We start from the raw sequence: 19,868 nt of genomic DNA, 5'->3' as shown, positions 1-19,868 counted from the left end.
GGCGCTTTCTCTTGATACTGTCTCTCAGCCCCCCTTCTATTTAGTCTTCATTTTAATGACATCATTAAAAGGGCCTTGGAGGTCTTCTCCTTTAAAACAGTGTAAATAGAATGATGTATCTTGATAACAGATAAAACAGGAGTACTTTAAGCGTTTGCTATCAGCTTTAAAACGTTACTGACAAAATTTAAGAATCACAGGGAGTCATAGTCCACACGGGATTTAGTTTTCAAAGTTGAAGTGTAAAATGTACCAGTTGTCAAAGTTACCAGTGCACATTCATGATACACTATGGGATCATCTTATCATAAGTCCAGAATAACCATGGTGGCAGAAAAGATCACCGTGATCACCAAGTAACGCAGTTATTTTGTGTTTAGATGCCACGGTGTTAGAAAAACAAGAGCATCTTTAACTACTGGGATCACTCCAGTTTGTGAGACCTTCACCCAAGAGAGTCTTAAAGAGGGTGAAATGAACGCCTGAGGGACCCTGGGGCCTGGCAAAGGATGATGGACTGGGAAGGTGGCCACCATTGCTCACACAGTTTAACTGTTGGTTTTATTTTGCATTTTGCAGAATAGTGTACCGTTAAATTTACAGATTGCAAAAACAATGAACCATGGACTATTAGAATTTAAAAACAAATGTGATTTTTTTTTTTTCTGGAGCTATACCCAGCAAATTTCAAGAGGCTACAGACAAGTAAACAAAGAGCAACTGTTTGCTAATTCAGAGATTTGGGAATCCTAGGGAGCTTGATCTCTTTACCCTCTATTCCCTACTAGTACTCTTTAAAAAAAAATGTTTTTATTGATTTTTTTTAAGATTTTTTTTTTTAGAGAGAGAGGAAGGGAGAGGGATAGAGAGAAATATCAATGAGAGAGAAACATCAGCTCCCTCCTGCATGACCCCTATTGGGGATTGAGCCCGAAATCTGGACATGTGCCCTGACTAGGAATCAAACCTGTGACCTCTTGGTTCATGGACTGATGCTCAACCATTGAGCAGCACTGACTGGGCGCTGCTAGTACTCTTGGTAGAACCATGGATCTAGCAATTCTACTGAGATTCCTTGGATCCAGTGATGTTCAGCCCTTCCCTGATGGGCTGCATTTATGAAATGACTCAGCATCTAATTCCATGTATAAAGATCCAAGAAACATAACGGTGAGTGGCAGTATCACTCACTCATTCAGCTCTCTCAGGACCCCAGGCTGTGGGACCCTACATGCGAAGGCCTGGGAACTGTCATAATGCAATCACATTGCGTACGGAGAGAGATTACTCCGGGCAGGAGGCTTTGGAGAGGAGGCTGAGAAATCTTGAAAAAGATACCAACCCAGGAAAAATGACTAAAGGCAGTCTCTCCTCATTTGGGGGCAAATGTTGTGGAAGAAGGTATTGCCTTAGTTATTCTCTATCTTCACCTTGTCGCCTCCACTGGAATATGAGCTCCTTAAGTGCACAGGCGTTGCCTGTTTTTATTCAGGTATTGTATCTCCACCTAGCATACCTCGCTCAGTGTCTGACCAATGGTACATGCTTGCTGCACGTTTTAAAAGTATGTTGAAGGGTACAGGTTATGAGCAGAGAAGGAAAGACAATCAATAACTTCACAGTAGTTTAAGTTACCACCCGCTTCCTGCCACACTGTATGTGTGCCACTCAGAACCTCCCTCCAATCGGCATCTCCCTGCTTTCTTTGCTAGTGCCCCACCTCATCTCTGATAGTCTAGGGCCATGGTCGGCAAACTGCGGCTCGTGAGCCACATGCAGCTCTTTGGCCCCTTGAGTGTGGCTCTCCACAAAATACCACGTGTGGGCGCGCATGTACAGTGCGATTGAAACTTCGTGGCCCATGCGCAGAAGTCAGTATTTTGTGGAAGAGCCACACTCAAGGGGCCAAAGAGCCGCATGTAGCTCGCGAGCCACAGTTTGCCGACCACTGGTCTAGGGCTAAACTCTGGGGCCCACTGACTTCACCACAGTACAATGAAGTTTCATTGCACTGAAAATGTATTCAAAGGCACTGAATTACAGAATGTGATAGTTGCAAAGGTTTTACGTTTTAATAATAAAAAAAATAACATTCTTTAAATACCCCTGTATGCAATTGGAGGTTAAAACTGTAATTACAGAGTTAAGATGGATATGTATGGATAATTTCACAAAATAAGCCCTTTAACCATTAGTTCTCATGGTGAGACAGTGGCTCACAACCATCTTAATCTCTTAGGTATAATTAGTCTGAGAGCCTCTTGGAGCTGTGAAGTTTTAGTAAGCTGGTCCCATATTTCTGGCTTCCAATTCACACCATACCTTCTAGTCTTTGTCCAACTATAACCTTGGCCTCAGATCAAGATGTGCTCCTATTTTTCCACTGTTGTGGTCCTCCTCTCAGCATCAGATCCTCTAATTTACTGTCTTTGGGTGGTTGAGTACCCAATGGTGACATTAACTCACTATGACCCCTTCTAATTGATTTGGATTTTGCTGTTGACCCTCAGCCTCCTCCTTCAAGCTTTGCTTCTTATATGCCTCATTCCCATTGTCATAAAGTATCTGGCTGAGAAGTTGACATCATGCACTGAAGATGCATTCAATGTTCTACCCTTGCTCACTGACCTCTTAGCTATGCATCTTTGATGTCTTTTCAATCCCTTGGATCTGGAAGATGGTCATTTGAATCTGTTCCATCTGATGCTGACATGATAGCATTTAGGGGGAAAAGATACAATGGAAAAGGTTCAACTGGTTACCATCCACTAAATTTGGATTAGGTCTGGTTGTAAAACTCTCAAGGTGAGTTCATAATGATCCCAGTTACATTAGCACTTTCCATTGTTTGGCTTCTTTCATTCAACATTGTTTAAGGTTTATTCGTGTGGTTGCAGGTAGTTGTAGACTCTACATTCTCATGGCTGTCTACTATTTCACTGTGTATATGCCACATGCATTTCTGTTGGGTGTCTACATCAGAATAGAATTGCTAAGTTATAGGGTATCCATATGTTCATTTTTTAGGAGATAATGCCAGTTTTCCAAAGTAACTGTACCAAATGTCTCATCTACCAGCAGTGTGTGAGAACGCAATTGTGCTACATCCTCACTAGCACTTGCATTTTCTGTCTCTTGCTCTAGCCATTTGGTGGATATCATTTCATTATCTTTTATTTTGATCCAAATATTTGGGGTAGATGATAGAAACTCCTTGGAGGTACTTTAAACTGGTATCTTTTCATGATCTGGGCAGTGAGCTTTTACAGTGTCTTTTAAGTAGCATTGAGTCTCTCCCCGTCTACTTCTTCTCTCCTTTTAAAAGACAAGATGCTTCATAAATCAGGAATAAAGTTACTTGAGCCACTTTAAAGTTACTTTATTTCAGCCTTAAAATTAACATAAAGACACAATAACCTGGTGCTTCTTATTTAAATTAACTCTAAAATAGTAAATAGTCTTATTCTAAACCATACTCTAACTTGGAGACTTTAAAGATCTCACTGTACCAACAAATTGTCCTATAACTTCTATAATGGCCATTGACAAAAAGCAGTAATAGCTGACCTTAAAGCTACCTTTTTGTGTGTTGTGGTGGCTTGAAACCCACTTTAACCCCACTGGGGGATGAACAGCGATCCCTGCCTCTGTGTGTGAAATCATGGACATCAATCAGTAAGAGAAACACAGGCTATACATTCACTGTCTTCAAAACTGGGAAACATGATCAATCCACATGTGAAAATTAGAGAAAAATAAAAATGAGTACGTGATCAATCGTTAAATAGATGCTCTAATTATAATTGCTAGAGTTATTGATATTTTATTATGCTATATTGTAAATTTTTGTTTGTTTCCACACTAGACATAAGGTCAATGACAACAGAGACCACACCTATCTCCTTGATGACTGTATTCTCAGTGCTAGTATAGTGCTCAAAAATACTGATTTATGAGATTACATTGCAGGAAGATGAATATGAGTTAGAATATGTAGCCAGGGAATAATGTTAAGATTTAAGTAGGCACAAAAGAGAAGGAGGGTTTTCTGGCTGAGAGCATGTACCTTTACACCAGTGTTTCCTTTTGTTGCTATAATCCTTTGCGTGTTTTTAATTCACATCATTATCTCAATTAATTCCCCCAGAAGACCATATACGTTTATGGGACTCAGTGAAATCAATCAAGTATTCAAAAGATTTAGCCTTGTTCACAAACAAAATCATTAACTCCAGAGACTACAAGTAGAACATTAAAAACAAAGAGGTAAGTGGAGGGGTGAACCCTCCAGGGGAGCGTCCATCTGGAACAGGAACAAGGAAGGACAAGGATCAGAGCGGGCGAGGAGTTCAGCACCTGTGGTTTACTGGGGATTACAATCTGAAGTTGGGCTCCCTGCTTGAACTCAGGAGGGAATGTGAGTCTTCTCAGCTTGTCAAAGGAGAAACAAAAAGGCTGTGTCACCCATTGCCTGGGACTACAGTTATGGTCCAGGGAGAACACACACTCAGCTTATAAACAGTAACTGAGCCCAACATCACTGCGTGGGGGCTAGGATCTTGGCTGTTCCCAATATCACCATGGAGCAGGAGCATAAGCCCCTATTAAAGATTTGGTTGGACTTTGAGTCCTAGGTGGGGTGGAGGGCTGAGCAGAAGCACCACAGGAATCTTTAGATAAGGAGGAGAGAAGAGAGTGGTATGGAAGGAGGGAGAGAAAGAGAGGAAAGTCTGAAGAAAAGTAAGTATACATTAAATGTTTAAAGTACAAGGACACCTAATCCTAGGTAAATGTAAAGAGGAATATAATGAACCAAAAAAAGAGAAAACTATAGTTCATTCTCATAACTGAAGATAAAAAATTTAAATAGAATAGGTACAAATTATATTACTAATGTATTTGCAAAGACCACTAGGAATGCAATGATGGTTCAGCATCAGAAGATCTGTGAGTATAATCTATCACACAAATAGATTAAAGGAACGAAACTAAACTATTATCTCAATAGATGCAGAATACTTGATAAATTTCAACACACAGTCTTGATTTTTAAAAAGATCTGTTACACTTATTGTATCTACATGGTGGAAGTATCATGTAAAGGTACTGACCATCCCTTCCTACTCCCATGTCCAGTGATGTCATGTTGGTTACTGGGAATTGGCCATGGCAGGAGTATTTACACCAAATAAATCAATAAATACTACAAATCAAGGTTTGATTTAATGTCTTGTTGGTTGTTTAAAATTTAACAAAAGATGTAGAAAACATTAATAATGCGTATTAAGTAAAAAGGAGTGTTGTGTCTATAGCTGTTATGCTGTGACTAGCATAGACACTCGAGGAAGTATTCCATAGAATTAAACACTGTTACCCAACTTAGCAAAGAAGTCGCTCAAATTACAGATGAGCAAGTGGATCTGTAACATGCATCTTGGTTGTTTCACTTTGTCCCACTTATTAACATAAATAAAAATATCCACCACATCTATGTGTAAACTACACTTACTCATCTGCTGCACCCATAGGTTGGCTACGGATACAGGAGTTCAGCAAAACTCAAGGAAAGCATTTTGTGAGAATCAGTTGGCCAAATGGAATTTACAAGAAAGGGTATTTCATTCTTCTTAATTACATATTTTATTTTTATTATTATATTATTTGTAAGTTGTATGCCACACAGCCATTAACCAATAAACTTTATAAGTATATTACGTATGTAATTATTTTTCCAGAAGAAACCTGGAAGGGCCACATTGAAATTACATAGGAAATGAAACTGTTGGAGACAGAAAATAGTAGTCTAGTAATTTATTAAGCCTGGAGAATTGGGCATTGCTAGGAGAGAAGAGGTAAGTGATGAAAAAGGCAACACCAACTAGGATTTTTTTAATAGAGAGCAGTGGTGGGAGAGAGGCAAGGTTTTTGTGCAGTTACCAGGAGGGATTTGGGTAAAGAAATCTTTGTATATTTTGCTGTGAAATGTACTCTGATTCCCCTTTGAGGGACTTTAATAAAAATTTACATTGTTTTCATCTGTTTAGATGTTTGTGTTTCTTTTGAATAAATACCTAAACTTAGATGGGCCATGAAGTCGTTGAATTATGTTTACATTACACAAGGTAATTTGATAATGAAATTATGTGGAGTTAATCTGGGTTCCCTGTAAACAAATTATGCCCAACTCACCTTAGGATAGGGTAGTCACACCAATATACCTTGAAATAACAACAAAAGAAACAGTAATACAACTGTTTCTACGATTAAATATTGTTTTTATATTATTGGTATTCTTTTCATGGATTAATGAACTTAATCAAAACAACACCTTTATGAGGCAGACAGGAATAATATGTCTTCATCTTACACATCAGAAAGCAAACCTGAGAAGGGGAATAACCTGCTCCAAAGCACATAGCCAGCAAAGTCTAGTACAGCCGTGGGCAAACTACGGATCCGGCCCGTTTGAAATGAATAAAACTATTGAAAAAAAAGACCATACCCTTTTATGTAATGATGTTTACTTTGAATTTATATTAGTTCACACAAACACTCCATCCATGCTTTTGTTCCGGCCCTCCGGTCCAGTTTAAGAACCCATTGTGGCCCTCGAGTCAAAAAGTTTGCCCACCCCTGGTCTAGTAAGATCAGAAGCCGGGCACTCAAGGTCCGAAGGTGGCCCTGTTAGCGTGTTAACAGCGCTAAGCTACAAAATCACCAAGCGGTAGCAACACAGCATAATACTCATCTTGTTCTTCATTTCTAAGAATTGATTTCACTGCTATCACAGACAGTACTCTAAAGATAGCTCTCTGTCAGGCGGCGGGAACGCTGCCTGTATCTGATTTCGTTGTCTAATTCCATAAAAGCATTTATTGAGCATCTGGTTGTTCAACGGAATGTCACAGCCATTTCAGGAGAGACGGAGATGAATAAAACATGACTCGACCGCCGAGGAGCTTGAAATACAGATACTCACTGTTTTTATCACTCTTTTAAATGAAGTCAGGAGACAAGTCAAATATGTCATAAAACTGGGACAGGATTTAAAATAATGCAAATTAAAAAAGCTCCTAACAGTTTTCACCAAGATTTTGAAACTAAGAAGCATCGCCGAGACAAATGCAAAGGTTTGCGTTACATTCAAAACCAAGTGCATAAATACGCGACTGGGAAAAAAGAAATCTGCTTTTATGGCAGCTTTTATATAACATATCTAGAGGTTTTAAGGTTAACCTCAGGACTCAAGCGCTATTCAAATCGGTGAGGTGCTCGTGGGTTAGAGTGATAGAAATAACAGGACCGGAACGATGGGAGAGCTTTTTGTTCTGGGCGCTGTGGTAGTCAGCCATTGGGGCAGCCGTCTCTTAGGTTCAGGCTGTGACATTAAGAGGGACATTGAAGAAAGTGACCGGGACAAATGAAAAAGGACAACTCAACCCAGTCACAGGAAGAATGTCTGAGGGAATGGGGATGCTAAGCCTTGACAAGGACGACTCAGAGAGCATAGGGAATCAGATTCCAAAGGACTTGGAGGATTGTCATATCAACCTCGGAGCTGCCTCAGAGGCAAACCAACCAGTCCCCTTGAAGGTTATCTCAGGTCAGCAGGAGAAAGTTTGAAGGTTGAGCTATAAACAAGTGGATTTGGCTTCCCTGGGCTCCAGAAAGAACTCCCAGAGAGGGTGTCGTGAGGAGGATGGTATGTGTGGGTAGGGGGCGGGCTTTGGACCTGCCCCAGGTTGAAAGCATCTTCCAACATTCAATCCCATGACTTCCAAAGGCACAAACAGTTCCCGAAAGCTTTAAAACACACACACACACACACAGGAAGAAGGTCATAGTTTCCCCAATATGCAAAAACTATCCAATTAACATGAGTAGTACTTTTCTTTCTATTTCTCTAAGAGGCAAACGTAACAGTGACATTTAGGTCATGAAAGGAGAAGAAAGAAGTGGCCTGGATGCATAGAAAGCCATGAACTATGGGCCTGAGTCCCGGATTCCACTCCAGGGAGAACAGGGGGCTGTGTTGATATATAGAAGTGAACAGAGAAGGAATACAAGATTGATGCTGGATGCAACTTTAATCCTCACCTGAGGATATTTTCCTATTGATTTTTAGAGAGAGTGGAAGGAAGGGGGAGAGACAGAGAGAGAGAAACATCAGTGTGAAAGAGACACGTGGATTGCTTATCTCCTGCATGGACCCCGACCAGGGCTGGGGATCGAGCCTGCAACCGAGGTACCTGCCCTTGACTAGAATCAAACCCAAGACCCTTCAGTCCTAGGGCTGGTGCTCTATCCTCTGAGCCACACTGGCTTGGGCTGGGTGCAACTTTAAGTCCTTCAGCCCAATGCGCAGCGGTCATAAACTAAGCAAACACAGTGGGCAAACCCTTTCCTGAGCTGATGACTAGAAACAGGAGGCAGCCACAGGGGCCAGGGGAAGCAGCTGGGATGTTTAGCCTGGACAAGGCTCTACCCTTGCTGACTGCAGAGAGAAAAGGAAGGGACTGAGACCCAATCCAAGCAGAGCTCAGTGGAGAGTCAAGAAGGCTTCAAGGGAACAGACCCTGGCCTAGCCGACCACAGCCCCAATGGAATCCCTACCGCGCCACACAATTTATTAACAGTTGCTTCTTCCCCCGCTAACCAACCAGCGTCCACCAGTCTCAGGCATTCTGTCTGACTTATTTCATTAACATTTCCTTCTTTTGCTGGAGTGGTTGGAGCCCCAGAGAATTTCTCTCTCCTCCCTCCTCCAGCCCCTCCCCCACCAGTGGGGCATTGAATGAGAGCCAGAGTGTTGTCTGCGTCAAGAGAAATTGCAAAACCACAAATTGCAGAAAATCGTTACTGCCAAAACTCGAAAGGAACACACAATATCACCAGGCCTCTTAAAAAGCAATTGTGCATTTTACGGGCCTCGGGATAATTCAGGTTCGTTTGGCAACTTTCTCACCGCTACCACCCAGAAGACAATCCTCCTCCACCAGAGGCCGTGGCCCCAAAGAGTATGTGTGGTTGAAAAGAAACAAAAAAATGTGGGCTCGAGTCTTTCCAGGGGCCCAATGTGGCCCAGTGTGGTTCTATTTTCTTCCATGATGCAGTATTAATGTTAAGGCCCAACGTTTGCCCTCAGAGTCCCAGGGACTCCCACTAAAACAGAGGGAGCCTCCAGTAATCTGATCAAAAATCCCTAAAAGATACAAACCATCGTTGGATGGGAACATCTTTCGGAAACATCATCTGATGTGCTCATCACAGCAACCCTTCGATGGAAGCAGGAACAGCGTTTTCCTTTCCCCTCCTCCCACCTGTAATGAAGACCCTTAGAAACGAAGGGGTTAGTACAGGGGTGGGCAAACTACGGCCCACGGGCCGGATCCGGCCCGTTTGAAATGAATAAAACTAAAAAAAAAAAAAGACCGTACCCTTGTATGTAATGATGTTTACTTTGAATTTATATTAGTTCACACAAACTTTCCATCCATGCTTTTGTTCCGGCCCTCCGGTCCAGTTTAAGAACCCATTGTGGCCCTCGAGTCAAAAAGTTTGCCCACCCCTGGGTTAGTAACATTCCCCCAAAGCATCCAGTTTCTAAGGGGTTGATCAGGGACTCAGACAGGAGCCTTTTGTTGTTTGGTCATGAGTTTTCTTCCATCACCTGCCCTCTTTATCTCTGGAGGTACATCTATATCAGTGGTTCTCAACCTTCCTAATGCCGCAACCCTTTAATACAGTTCCTCATGTTGTGGTGATCCCCAACCATAAAATTATTTTCGTTGCTACTTCATAACTGTAATTTTGCTACTGTTATGAATCGTAATGTAAATATCTGATAAGCAGGATGTATTTTCATTGTTACAAACTGAACATAATTAAAGCGTAGTGATTAATCACAAAAACAATATGTAATTATATATTCAATATGTGTTTTCCGATGGTCTTAGGCGACCCCTGTGAAAGGGTTGTTTGACCCCCAAAGGGGTCTCGACCCACAGGTTGAGAACCGCTGCTCTATATGTATTCCTTCCTGACTTGGCTAAGATTATCCTCCCTCAGTGGCCTCGGGGTTTTATGGGGCCCATATACTTTTCCAGGGCCTAGTAAAGGTTTTTTGTGTGTTTTTGTTTTTGTTTTTTAATATATTTTATTGATTTTTTACAGAGAGGAAGGGAGAGGGATAGAGAGTTAGAAACATCGATCAGCTGCCTCCTGCACACTCCCCACTGGGGATGTGCCCGCAGCCAAGGAACATGCCCTTGACCGGAATCGAACCTGGGACCTTTGAGTCCGCAGGCTAACGCTCTACCCACTGAGCCAAACCAGTTAGGGCAATTACTTTGAAAGCTTCCAGCCATTCACCTAGATGAGGGCTCATCTGAATGGGGCGCTGATGAGGCTGTTAACACTTGCATTGGTTGTCTAATGCAATCATCATTAGGAATGATGTCACCCCCAGAAGGGGCTGATCCAGTCCGGTTGCCAAAACGAACCCAAGTCACAATTGCCTGGTGATTTGAATGTGTTGCCATGATGCCACGGCTCAGACCAAGTTTCTACCAGTTGTGCAGAGATGATGAGAAAGAGGTATGTTGATCCATTTTGTCTGGATAGTGTAAACTCCTAGCCCACATGTTTTTCTCAGAATATTCACTAGCATAAGAGGTCACCAACCACTTTGCATTTCCCTGAGAAAAAAAATGTGAAAATAAAGCAATCACAAATTCACCCCTCTAAGGTGAAATGGCTGGCCTTCTCCCCTCCCCACCCCTCAAATCCGGGACAATAAAGGTGCTTTCGACTGAAATTGTGACAAAGAGATCTTGAGGTAATTGTCCTAAATGTGTTTCTAGTTGCGTATTTGCACAGAATGATTTAAAATGCTGCTTTAAATTGCCATCCACCTAATGTTCGCCGTGAACACATAGCAACTATTATTAGGATTTAAAATTAAATCCTTAAAAAGCAGTGGTAAACCTACATAAGCAGAAACTGTGTGATGAAAGAGCTACGAAATAAACAAAGTAAACACAGACATTTTCTCCTGAACAGTTTCCACATTCAAAAGAGAAAATACGGTCAAAGGTTAACACTTGTACAAATAAAATACTCGTGATAGTGCTGCTCATAAAAGTCTAACGTGACTCCATCCATGAAAGCCGCTTAAAATATTCATAACATGCAGGTGTCTTGACAATGCAATACAGACCACAGCAATATCATGCAGAGACTGACTTTCCAAAATATCCCTGTGAATGCTTAATACTTTGATGTAATATTTGGGTGGTTTTAAGGATGAATGTTTCTTGTGCTGATGTTTGAATATCTGTATGTAGCACTGGGATCAATTTATTCTAGAGAGAATATAAACTTTATTTTTATTAAAAAGAGGCAAGAAACATTCTCATACTCATTCCCAATTATTTCCAATCACGTAGACCAACCTCTAAAATACTCAAAACTCCCTGCTCAAACCCGGTGTCATTTTATTGGGTCTTTAGAATAGAGGGAGTTTGGAATTTGGGTACGGACACTGGCAATGCCAAGAGTAAAGCAACATAATAGTTTCGTCCTAGAGAGAACACTGGTTTACAGAGCAGCCTCAATGCAATACCCACGGGAAGGCATTATCAAGATACCGACAATGCTATTCAACCTGAAACAGCCTGTGACTGTGAGGAGCAGCTGGGCAGAGAGTAATAAATTCGGCAGCCACGGGAGAGAACCTGCATATTCAAATGTTTGCTGTCTGAGGGTCATAATGTCTAAAAGAATATTGCCTAATTTTTCCTCTGCACTTTATCTAAAAAATATTTTTAAAATTATTTTTATTGATGTCAGAGAGAAAGGGAGAGGGAGAGATAGAAACATCAATGATGAGAGAAAATCATTGATTGGCTGCCTCCTGCACACCCCCTACTAGGGATCAAGCCCACAGCCCAGGCATGTGCCCTTGACCAAAATCGAACCTGTGACCCTTCAGTCCATAGGCCAACACTCTACCCACTGAGCCAAACTGGCTAGGGCTCCTCTGCACTTTTTACTAGCTTTTTAGATGCAGTATAGGCATAACCCTGATCAAGTGCAATTTGCTTCTCAAACAGTTTATAAAATGCTCTGCAGTGCTCTACAGATCAAGGGTAGGGAAGGTAGTTCTAATCGTGGCCGTGTTTGTGAAGCCGGACTTTAAAAGTGGAACAATGTGAGAGGGAGCCTTAATGATTGGGAGGTTTTCAGGATGACAGCGGAGAAGTAGACATTGCAAGGAGGAAATGTACTTACATTTTGCTGCAGGTGAAGTGTCTGTCTTTGAAGGGTAGCCTCTGAAACAGAGAGAGAAAAGTGCATTACAAAATTGTACAGTCACCACCTCAAAATGAAAAAGAGTGAATTGCCCTTGAAGGTCCAGCCACTGACTGAGAAAAATAAGAAATCCAGAGATGAAAACATATTTAATGGGAAACTTCTTAGAGGTACAAGAAGCTTTAGCCCAGAGAGAAAACACGGGAGTAACGATAGCATCTCATTTCATGCTCAGCTCCCCGCCCTGCACACCCTAGAGTTTCAAGATCACTCAAGGCTGATGTTGTGTCCCAGGTGCGATCCTGGCAAGAGGAAACCTGAGAGCCTAGGGCCCCGTTCAATGGCTTAAAGCAGCGGTCGCCAACCTTTCGGACCTCACGGACCACCAGTTGTCGACCGCTGGCTTAGAATCATCCTTCTCTTGCTTCTGGTTCACATGGACATTGGACATGTTCTTGTAGGCCCAGTTCTAACACATTGTTCCACTATATGAAACTCCTCCTAAAGGCTATGATTTTCTCAATTCATGCTTATTGGGATAAGTGGACAAGTTTCTTTTCCAAGAAACAGAGAGTGTTTCTGGGGAGTGGTGTTTCCAGAAGGCAGTGAAAAGAGAGAAACAATTAGACTGTCTGTGCTTGAGAGGCACTTGCCAATTTTGTAGGCCAGTGGTCAGCAAACGCATTAGTCAATAGAGCCAAATATCAACAGTAAAACGACTGAAATTTCTTTTGAGAGCCAAATTTTTGAAACTTAAACTATATAGGTAGGTACATTGTTATTAACTTAATTAGGGTACTCCTAAGCTGGCCTTTGCTAAAAACATCCTCAATCTGAGGGGTTGACCTCAGCGAATGTACCCCCCACTTCTTCTAATGCCACTTCTTCAAAATAGACTCGCCCAGGCCGAAAACTGACTTCTGCGCATGGGCCATGAAGTTTCAATCGCACTGTACCTGCACGCCCGCACGTGGTATTTTGTGGAAGAGCCACACTCAAGGGGCCAAAGAGCCACATGTGGCTCGTGAGCCACGGTTTGCCTACCACTGGTGTAGGCAATTATTCAGTGTGGTGTTATCCCACCACAACTCCACTTGCTTCCAAATCCATTATTTTTTTAAATCTACCACAGTTATAGCCAAAGGAGTGCTTTTCAGGGGAGTAGGTCTAACGGGGGGTGTCAGGTAAGTCCCCATGATTGGTGTGAACACTTCGCATTCTGAGACTCAGACAATTTCAGGTCATCTCCAGGACTGAACACTCAGTCACAGGGTCCTCAGACCTAGAAAAAGTTCTTGTCATGCTACCCACATGAGTCTGGATAAGTCAGCTTGGTCACTTCGGCAGGCAATATTTTTCCAAACTCTGCCATTTGTAGTAATAGTGTGACCAGCAAATCGATAGAAATTATGTTGGTGGCTACTTCGAAGAATCATGGAAGGGTTAAAGAAGATAATATGTGTAAAGTAGTGGCATAAGTTGGCTCACAGTGGGGACTGGGTAAATGCTTCCTGGTGTTGCTACTGTTCTTGTTATTCTTACTATCAGAAGGCCAGTTTGGAAAAACCAAATAAGAAGATAAGTCTATGACACTGGAGCTAGGAAGGTGCTATGGAGAGAGCCTTGCTTGGGTAAGGAATCTCCACTCTTGGCAGCCAAAGCCCTAATATTGTCCCACCTTTCTCTCCCAGATTGCCTACCTCTCATCTCCATGCCTCCCACTGCTGAGTATAATTGAGTCAGAGCATCATCCCACATGGGAAAAGTCCCTAAATGCTTTCGCAAGCCACGTGGTTCCTCATTTACTATCCACGGACACGGTTGGGGGTGAGGCTCCTAGACTTACCAACTGCTAAATTACGGAACTGCTGGGCCCAGGAAGAAAAGGGGTAATTTTTCTTTCACAGTGTTTTACACAAGTTCTTTACTCGGATACATTTCTATCGAGTTGACCTTTTTAGCTGAATCCTATGGTGTGGCTTAGCAAGGTGTTCTATGCGGCACTGACTGGAAGAAATTTGGAACATCGGTCTGACCTCCCTGCATGATATACACAGCCCTCCCACTCACCCCTCCAAACTCCTCTGAAATTGTGGACCCTTTGGCTCCCTGGAGGGACTTGTTGCTAGGAAACAAATGTAGAATGTTCTCACCTAAGGAAAGTTTTCACTACTGCCTCTGATATCCGGTTCTTCTGTAGCCATGAAAGTATTAACAAAGAAAACCATCTGTTATCCATCCACAAATTCACTGGACAAGAGCTCTTCACTGGGGCAAGTTTCACCGCACTATCATTGATTACTTTGAACCCTACTCAGCACTGCCCTTGAGACTGCATCATGTAGCTAAATGCGCTGGTACTGATTGTTCTTGGGTCACAAAATAAATAAAGCCATTACGGACAATGGGGTGGTGAGGTCTCATAGGCTATAGAGGGACAGAAAAACTCACCTTTGCTCTTCTAGGCTTCTTTCTACATTAGAAAAAGAAAAGCCTGAATTCTTAAAGGAGAAAGAGGGTCCTTAAACTTACTAACTCATTTGCTAAATGTGTATCGAGTGCCTGGTATGTGGAGGACATTGAGCTAAACCCGAATAATACATTCATTCCCTGCCCTCATGATAATGTCTGTCTGGTTGGAGAGACCAGTAGACAATTTGGAGGGAGCATATGATTTACTTCCTTATTTAAGATTTTTTTATTGACTTTTAGAGGGAAAGGAAGGAAGGTGAGAGAGAGAAAGGGAGGGAGGGAGGAAGAGAGAGAGAGAGAGAGAGAGAGAGAGAGAGAGAGAGAGAGAGAGAGAGAGTTGTGAAAGCATAACATCTGTTGGTGCCTCCTGCATGCCCCCTACCAAACTGAGCTTGCAACCCGGACATATGCCCTGAATGGGACTGGAACCAGTAACCTTTCAGTGCACAGGACAACACCCAACTGAACCACACTGGCCAAGGCAGAGCACATGATGATTTAATACAAAATTACAAGGTGGTCAGTGAGGAGGGAAGGTGGTTTTTGATGTTCCAATCTAGAAAAAGAATTCTGGGAAGTCTAACTGGGGCAGTATTGGGATAATATCGGAAGAAAAATTCATGTTTAACAATAAAAACAGCTAACATTGCTGACTGCAATTGTTGTTTATGCTTATGAAAACACACATGCATGCATACACTTTTGTACATATTCATATATTAAAATTTTTTCAACAAAACAAGGTCATGCTATATGATTTTCTATAATATAGAAATTATTCTCTTGATATTTTCATGGCCATGCATTCTAAATTGTTATTTATGGATCTCCTCTTCCTTTAGGGGCTAAGTAGAATCAATTCATGGACATGCCCTAATGTATTGAACCCAGCCATATTGATGAACATTTAAGTCGCTTGTGAATTTTTGCTATTCAACGAGTTTGCAGAAAGCATATTGAACATTTATTTTTGGACTCACGCTCTTACACTGTAGGGTATTTCTTAGAATGCTGAGAACTTTATAATAGGGTGTATACAGCTTATTACTAGATGGAGAGTCCAAATTACTCTTCAAGAAGGTCAAACTCATTTATCCTCTAACAACAATAGGATGCATCTTCCACATCTATTTTTTGCTTTGCACTCATAATTTACATTGCTTTGAGATTTTCCTCTTTATGGCATAATTCTTCCATCTGAGCTTCAGGACACTCAATTCCATTTCCAACAATGTTTTTGAGTTCCAAGAACTCTTTCTTTTTCTCAGATTGCTCCTTTGTAATAAGTTCTCTGGTCTCCCTAGGAACTCACATTATTTTCTTTTAGCATTCTTTTTATTTCTTCCCTTAAGGGTACTCACAAGAGTCATCTGTTCTGATTATGTTGCTGTTTCCTCCTTCAGTCTGCAGACTCTCCTATAATGCTTTGTACATTTTCTCTTCCCCACGGCTACTTGTCTGCACACACCCAGATCTTCTGACTCGTAAGAGAGGAGGGGTCCTCAGCTCATATGCAGGTAGGCTGTTGGGGTCTCCTAAGTAATAGTGGGTCTACAAGGGGTGAACAGTAAAGGGAGACTCTTTCCTTAGTGAATGGACTGATAGGCTAGGACAGTGGTCGGCAAACTGCGGCTCGTGAGCCACATGCGGCTCTTTGGCCCCTTGAGTGTGGCTCTTCCTAAGCCTTAGGAGTACCCTAATTAAGTTAATAACAATGTACCTACCTATATAGTTTAAGTTGAAAAAATTTGGCTCTCAAAAGAAATGTCAATCGTTGTACTGTTGATATTTGGCCCTGTTGACTAATGAGTTTGCGGACCACTGGCTAGGACCCTTCAACTGAGTGGAATGAGGGAGGCCTCCAAGTTCTCCGGATCCTCCTAGCAAATGCAGAGTGTAAGCTCTCTCTTCAACTTACAGACAATTGATGTATTCATTAGTTATGGCCTTCTCAAACACCAAACACAAAGCAACAGCAGCGAGTCCAAAAAATGACTCCCAAATCAACAAAGAAATGTCCATACTGACCCCCAGTTGACACGCCAGAGCAAGCACAGACTCTAGTCTTTAGGACGAGGACACTAAGAAACCCCCAAAGCGTGGCTCCCCCAGAAAGCATTCCAGGAATCTTATGAATTGTATTCTGTCTTTCATATGGGGATATTTTGGCAAAATAATTTTATTGTGCACACTATTCAAATAATATGTTAATTATCAATAGCAAATAAAGTAGATGGTAGGTACTCTTTTGGCCAATAATGTATTTACTTATCAAGTACATATCATATTGAAAATGTGTTCCAGGTGTTAGACATATAACACAGACAAAATGTGGTGATTATTTTACCACCGAGATGTTTGCAGTCTGTCTATTGCATGAGAAACTTATTCTCTTAATAGTATTTTAAGAAAATGACTGACTCCAAAATTCCAAGGACATGCAGTAAGTACTATGGCAGTGCTACACCTGGGACAGTATCAGGAAAATAGATGTTTTTCCTCAATCAGCTTAAGTAGATTTGTTCAAAGAAGGCTGGTAATGAGGTTGTGAAGAAAAGAAGTTAAATGATCAAGTAAGTTTGTGAAAACACTAAAGGTAGTTCAATTGGTCTTTTTCTTATAACATTTTTGCAGAGCTTTTAATAGTCTAATATTTATTACAAATTCCAGAGAGGGGGGTAACATTCCAAATGTATGTGACCAATGAACCCTTCTTGAGAAACACGTTGAGGGACACACTTGTAGAATGATGGCCCAGGTGATTCAGGGGAGCTTTCCCCGAGGGGCAATGTTGGAACTGAGTTTCTAAGATGAATAAGATCAGCTAGAAGAGGTGGGAAAGGGCATTCTTGTCAGAGGAACAGCATGTGCAAAGGCACAAAGACAGGGCATGAGCCGAGGTAACACTAAGATTCTCAAAATAGCTAGACCAAAAGATGTTACATGAGAAAGCAATCAGAAGTGGGGAGAGAGAGAAGCAAGAGTCCATCTAGTGCAATCATTCCATCCAGATAAAGGTTTGAATTTTACCCTGAAAACCAGGAAGGGTATTTAAAGGTTTCTAAAGTAAAGGAGAGGTCTGAATGGATTTGCTTTGTCAAAAATACCACCCTGGTGTCCGTACAGCTGTGAATTGCAGCAAGGTCAGCCTAGAGGAAGGATGAGTAGTTAGGATGGTTTATTGAACTAATCCAGATGTCAATGCCAAGGGACTGAACTAGAGGAGAGAGAGAGAGGGAGAGAGAGAGAGAGAGAGAGAGAGAGAGAGAGAGAGAGAGAGAGAGAGAGAGAAGGAGGATAGATAGATAGATAGATAGATAGATAGATAGATAGATAGAAGAGGGGCTAAGGAGAGTGCAAAACCAGGTGTCCAATTGGATGTGGGGGGCTAGGTGGGTGATACAGTCCCTTAGGGAGGAGGAGCAGGCTTGAATTGAACCTAATGACTCTCTAGCCCAGTGATGGCGAAACTTTTGAGCTCGGCGTGTCAGCCTTTTGAAAAACCCTAACTTAACTCTGGTGCCCGTGTCACATATAGAAATTTTTGATATTTGCAACCATAGTAAACCAAACACTTATATTTTTGATATTTATTTTATATATTTAAATGCCATTTAGCAAAGAAAAATGAGCCAAAAAAATGAGTTCGCGTGTCACCTCTGACACGTGTGTCATAGGTTCGCCATCACTGCAGTCTAGGGGGTAGAATTCAGGCAAGAAGAGATGTAGGCCTAACCCACAGCTGTAGCCAACATTTAGACATTGAATTTGAAGAGCTGTTAGGATGTGTAACTGTTAAGACCCTAATAGGTAAATCCATTAGAGAGAAGAGCCGAGTAATTACTCCGCAGGAAATACAGGTCCTATTTAGAAGCTCTATACCCAGACTCCCTCAGCTGACAAAGGTAAGTATGGACTAATTTTAAACAAACATCACATGGTGAAAAAATATTATTTAAAATCCAAGCTGCCTTCTACAGGGGGATGAATTATGTGCATCAGTGGGAAAATAAATCTCTCTATCAAGGTTTCTCAGTCTTCATACTATTGACATTTGGTGGCAGATAATTCTTTGCTGTGCAGATGGCCCTGTGCATTCTAGGATGTTTAGCAGCATCCCTGGCCTCTACCCACTAGATGACAGTATTACACACCCACCCTCCCTCCCACTCCCCAGTCGCGACAACCAAACTATCTCCCAACATCGCCATTGCCCTGAGTGCACCTCTGCCTGCACGCCCACCCCCCTCCCCGCCCCCGTGCCTTCCCTTTGCCATAATGTGGTATGTGGTGGAATTTGGAACAGCTCTACTAATTCCTTTGTGCCACTAAAGGGTGGAACCCAGAGGGGGTGGCCTTTTGTTTAGCAGGATATATTCATGCGCATTTGGAAATGCAAGGATGACCTGGACTGGGAGTGCATGGTGTGGGAGAGACTCTGCTGTAGGAGGAAGTGAATTCCTAAAATAAAGCAAAGGGAGCTGGTTGAGCAGGAGGGAGGCCATGTTACAGACAGGAGGGCAGGAAAGATTCCTGGTGGCTGGGAGGAGGGGGCCTCTGACTACCAGCTCCACGTTTAACCCTGAGCTATTTACTGGGCTGTGGTAGAAGATGCCTCCATTGTCCTCAGGTCCTAAAGGGGGACCTCAAGCCAGATGCCTCTGCGGGAAGGTTATCTGCCAGGATTCTGCAGAAATTTTAAAGCTTTGTCACTGTCCTCACCATTGTCATCCACTTTTCTTCTTATAGGTCCCTATTTTTCCCTTTCCTTTCACATCTTGTAATAAAAACCTTTTATTTGGTGTGGGGGGGGGGGGTGTTAATATCTTGCATAGGAATTGCCAGTAAGCTTAATTTCCCAGTGGGATGCTGAATTTCTGAAGTAGTAAGAGGCCAAAGACGCATTTTAGGCCAGACTAGGCGGAATTCTGCATCATTAACATCCTTCTCACCTGATGTCTTTGTTTGCAGATGGGTAAACTGAGGCTCGAGGGCCACAGTGCTTTGTTCGAGGAGCAGAATTAGACCTTTTGGCTCTTAGTTCTGTGCTTCCCTAACAGAGTGCTGCTGAGGAAACCACCTCT

General features: G+C 42.1%; 1 protein-coding gene across 1 annotated transcript in view; it reads right to left on the bottom strand.

Moving 5' to 3' along the window:
- ANKFN1 (ankyrin repeat and fibronectin type III domain containing 1) overlaps window positions 1–19,868 on the bottom strand; it is a 482,658-nt gene that overhangs the window by 217,893 nt on the left and 244,897 nt on the right. Inside the window, exon 4 of the mRNA XM_081109618.1 lies at window positions 12,292–12,332. Coding sequence (XP_080965744.1) covers window positions 12,292–12,332 — 41 coding nt within the window. The remainder of the gene's footprint in view (window positions 1–12,291; window positions 12,333–19,868) is intronic.

The sequence above is a fragment of the Myotis nattereri genome (genome assembly GCF_964212035.1).
Source record: "Myotis nattereri genome assembly, chromosome: 16".
Classification (NCBI taxonomy): Eukaryota; Metazoa; Chordata; class Mammalia; order Chiroptera; family Vespertilionidae; genus Myotis; species Myotis nattereri.
Note: the sequence above shows the minus strand (reverse complement) of the source record. Positions and strands in the feature narration are given on the sequence as shown.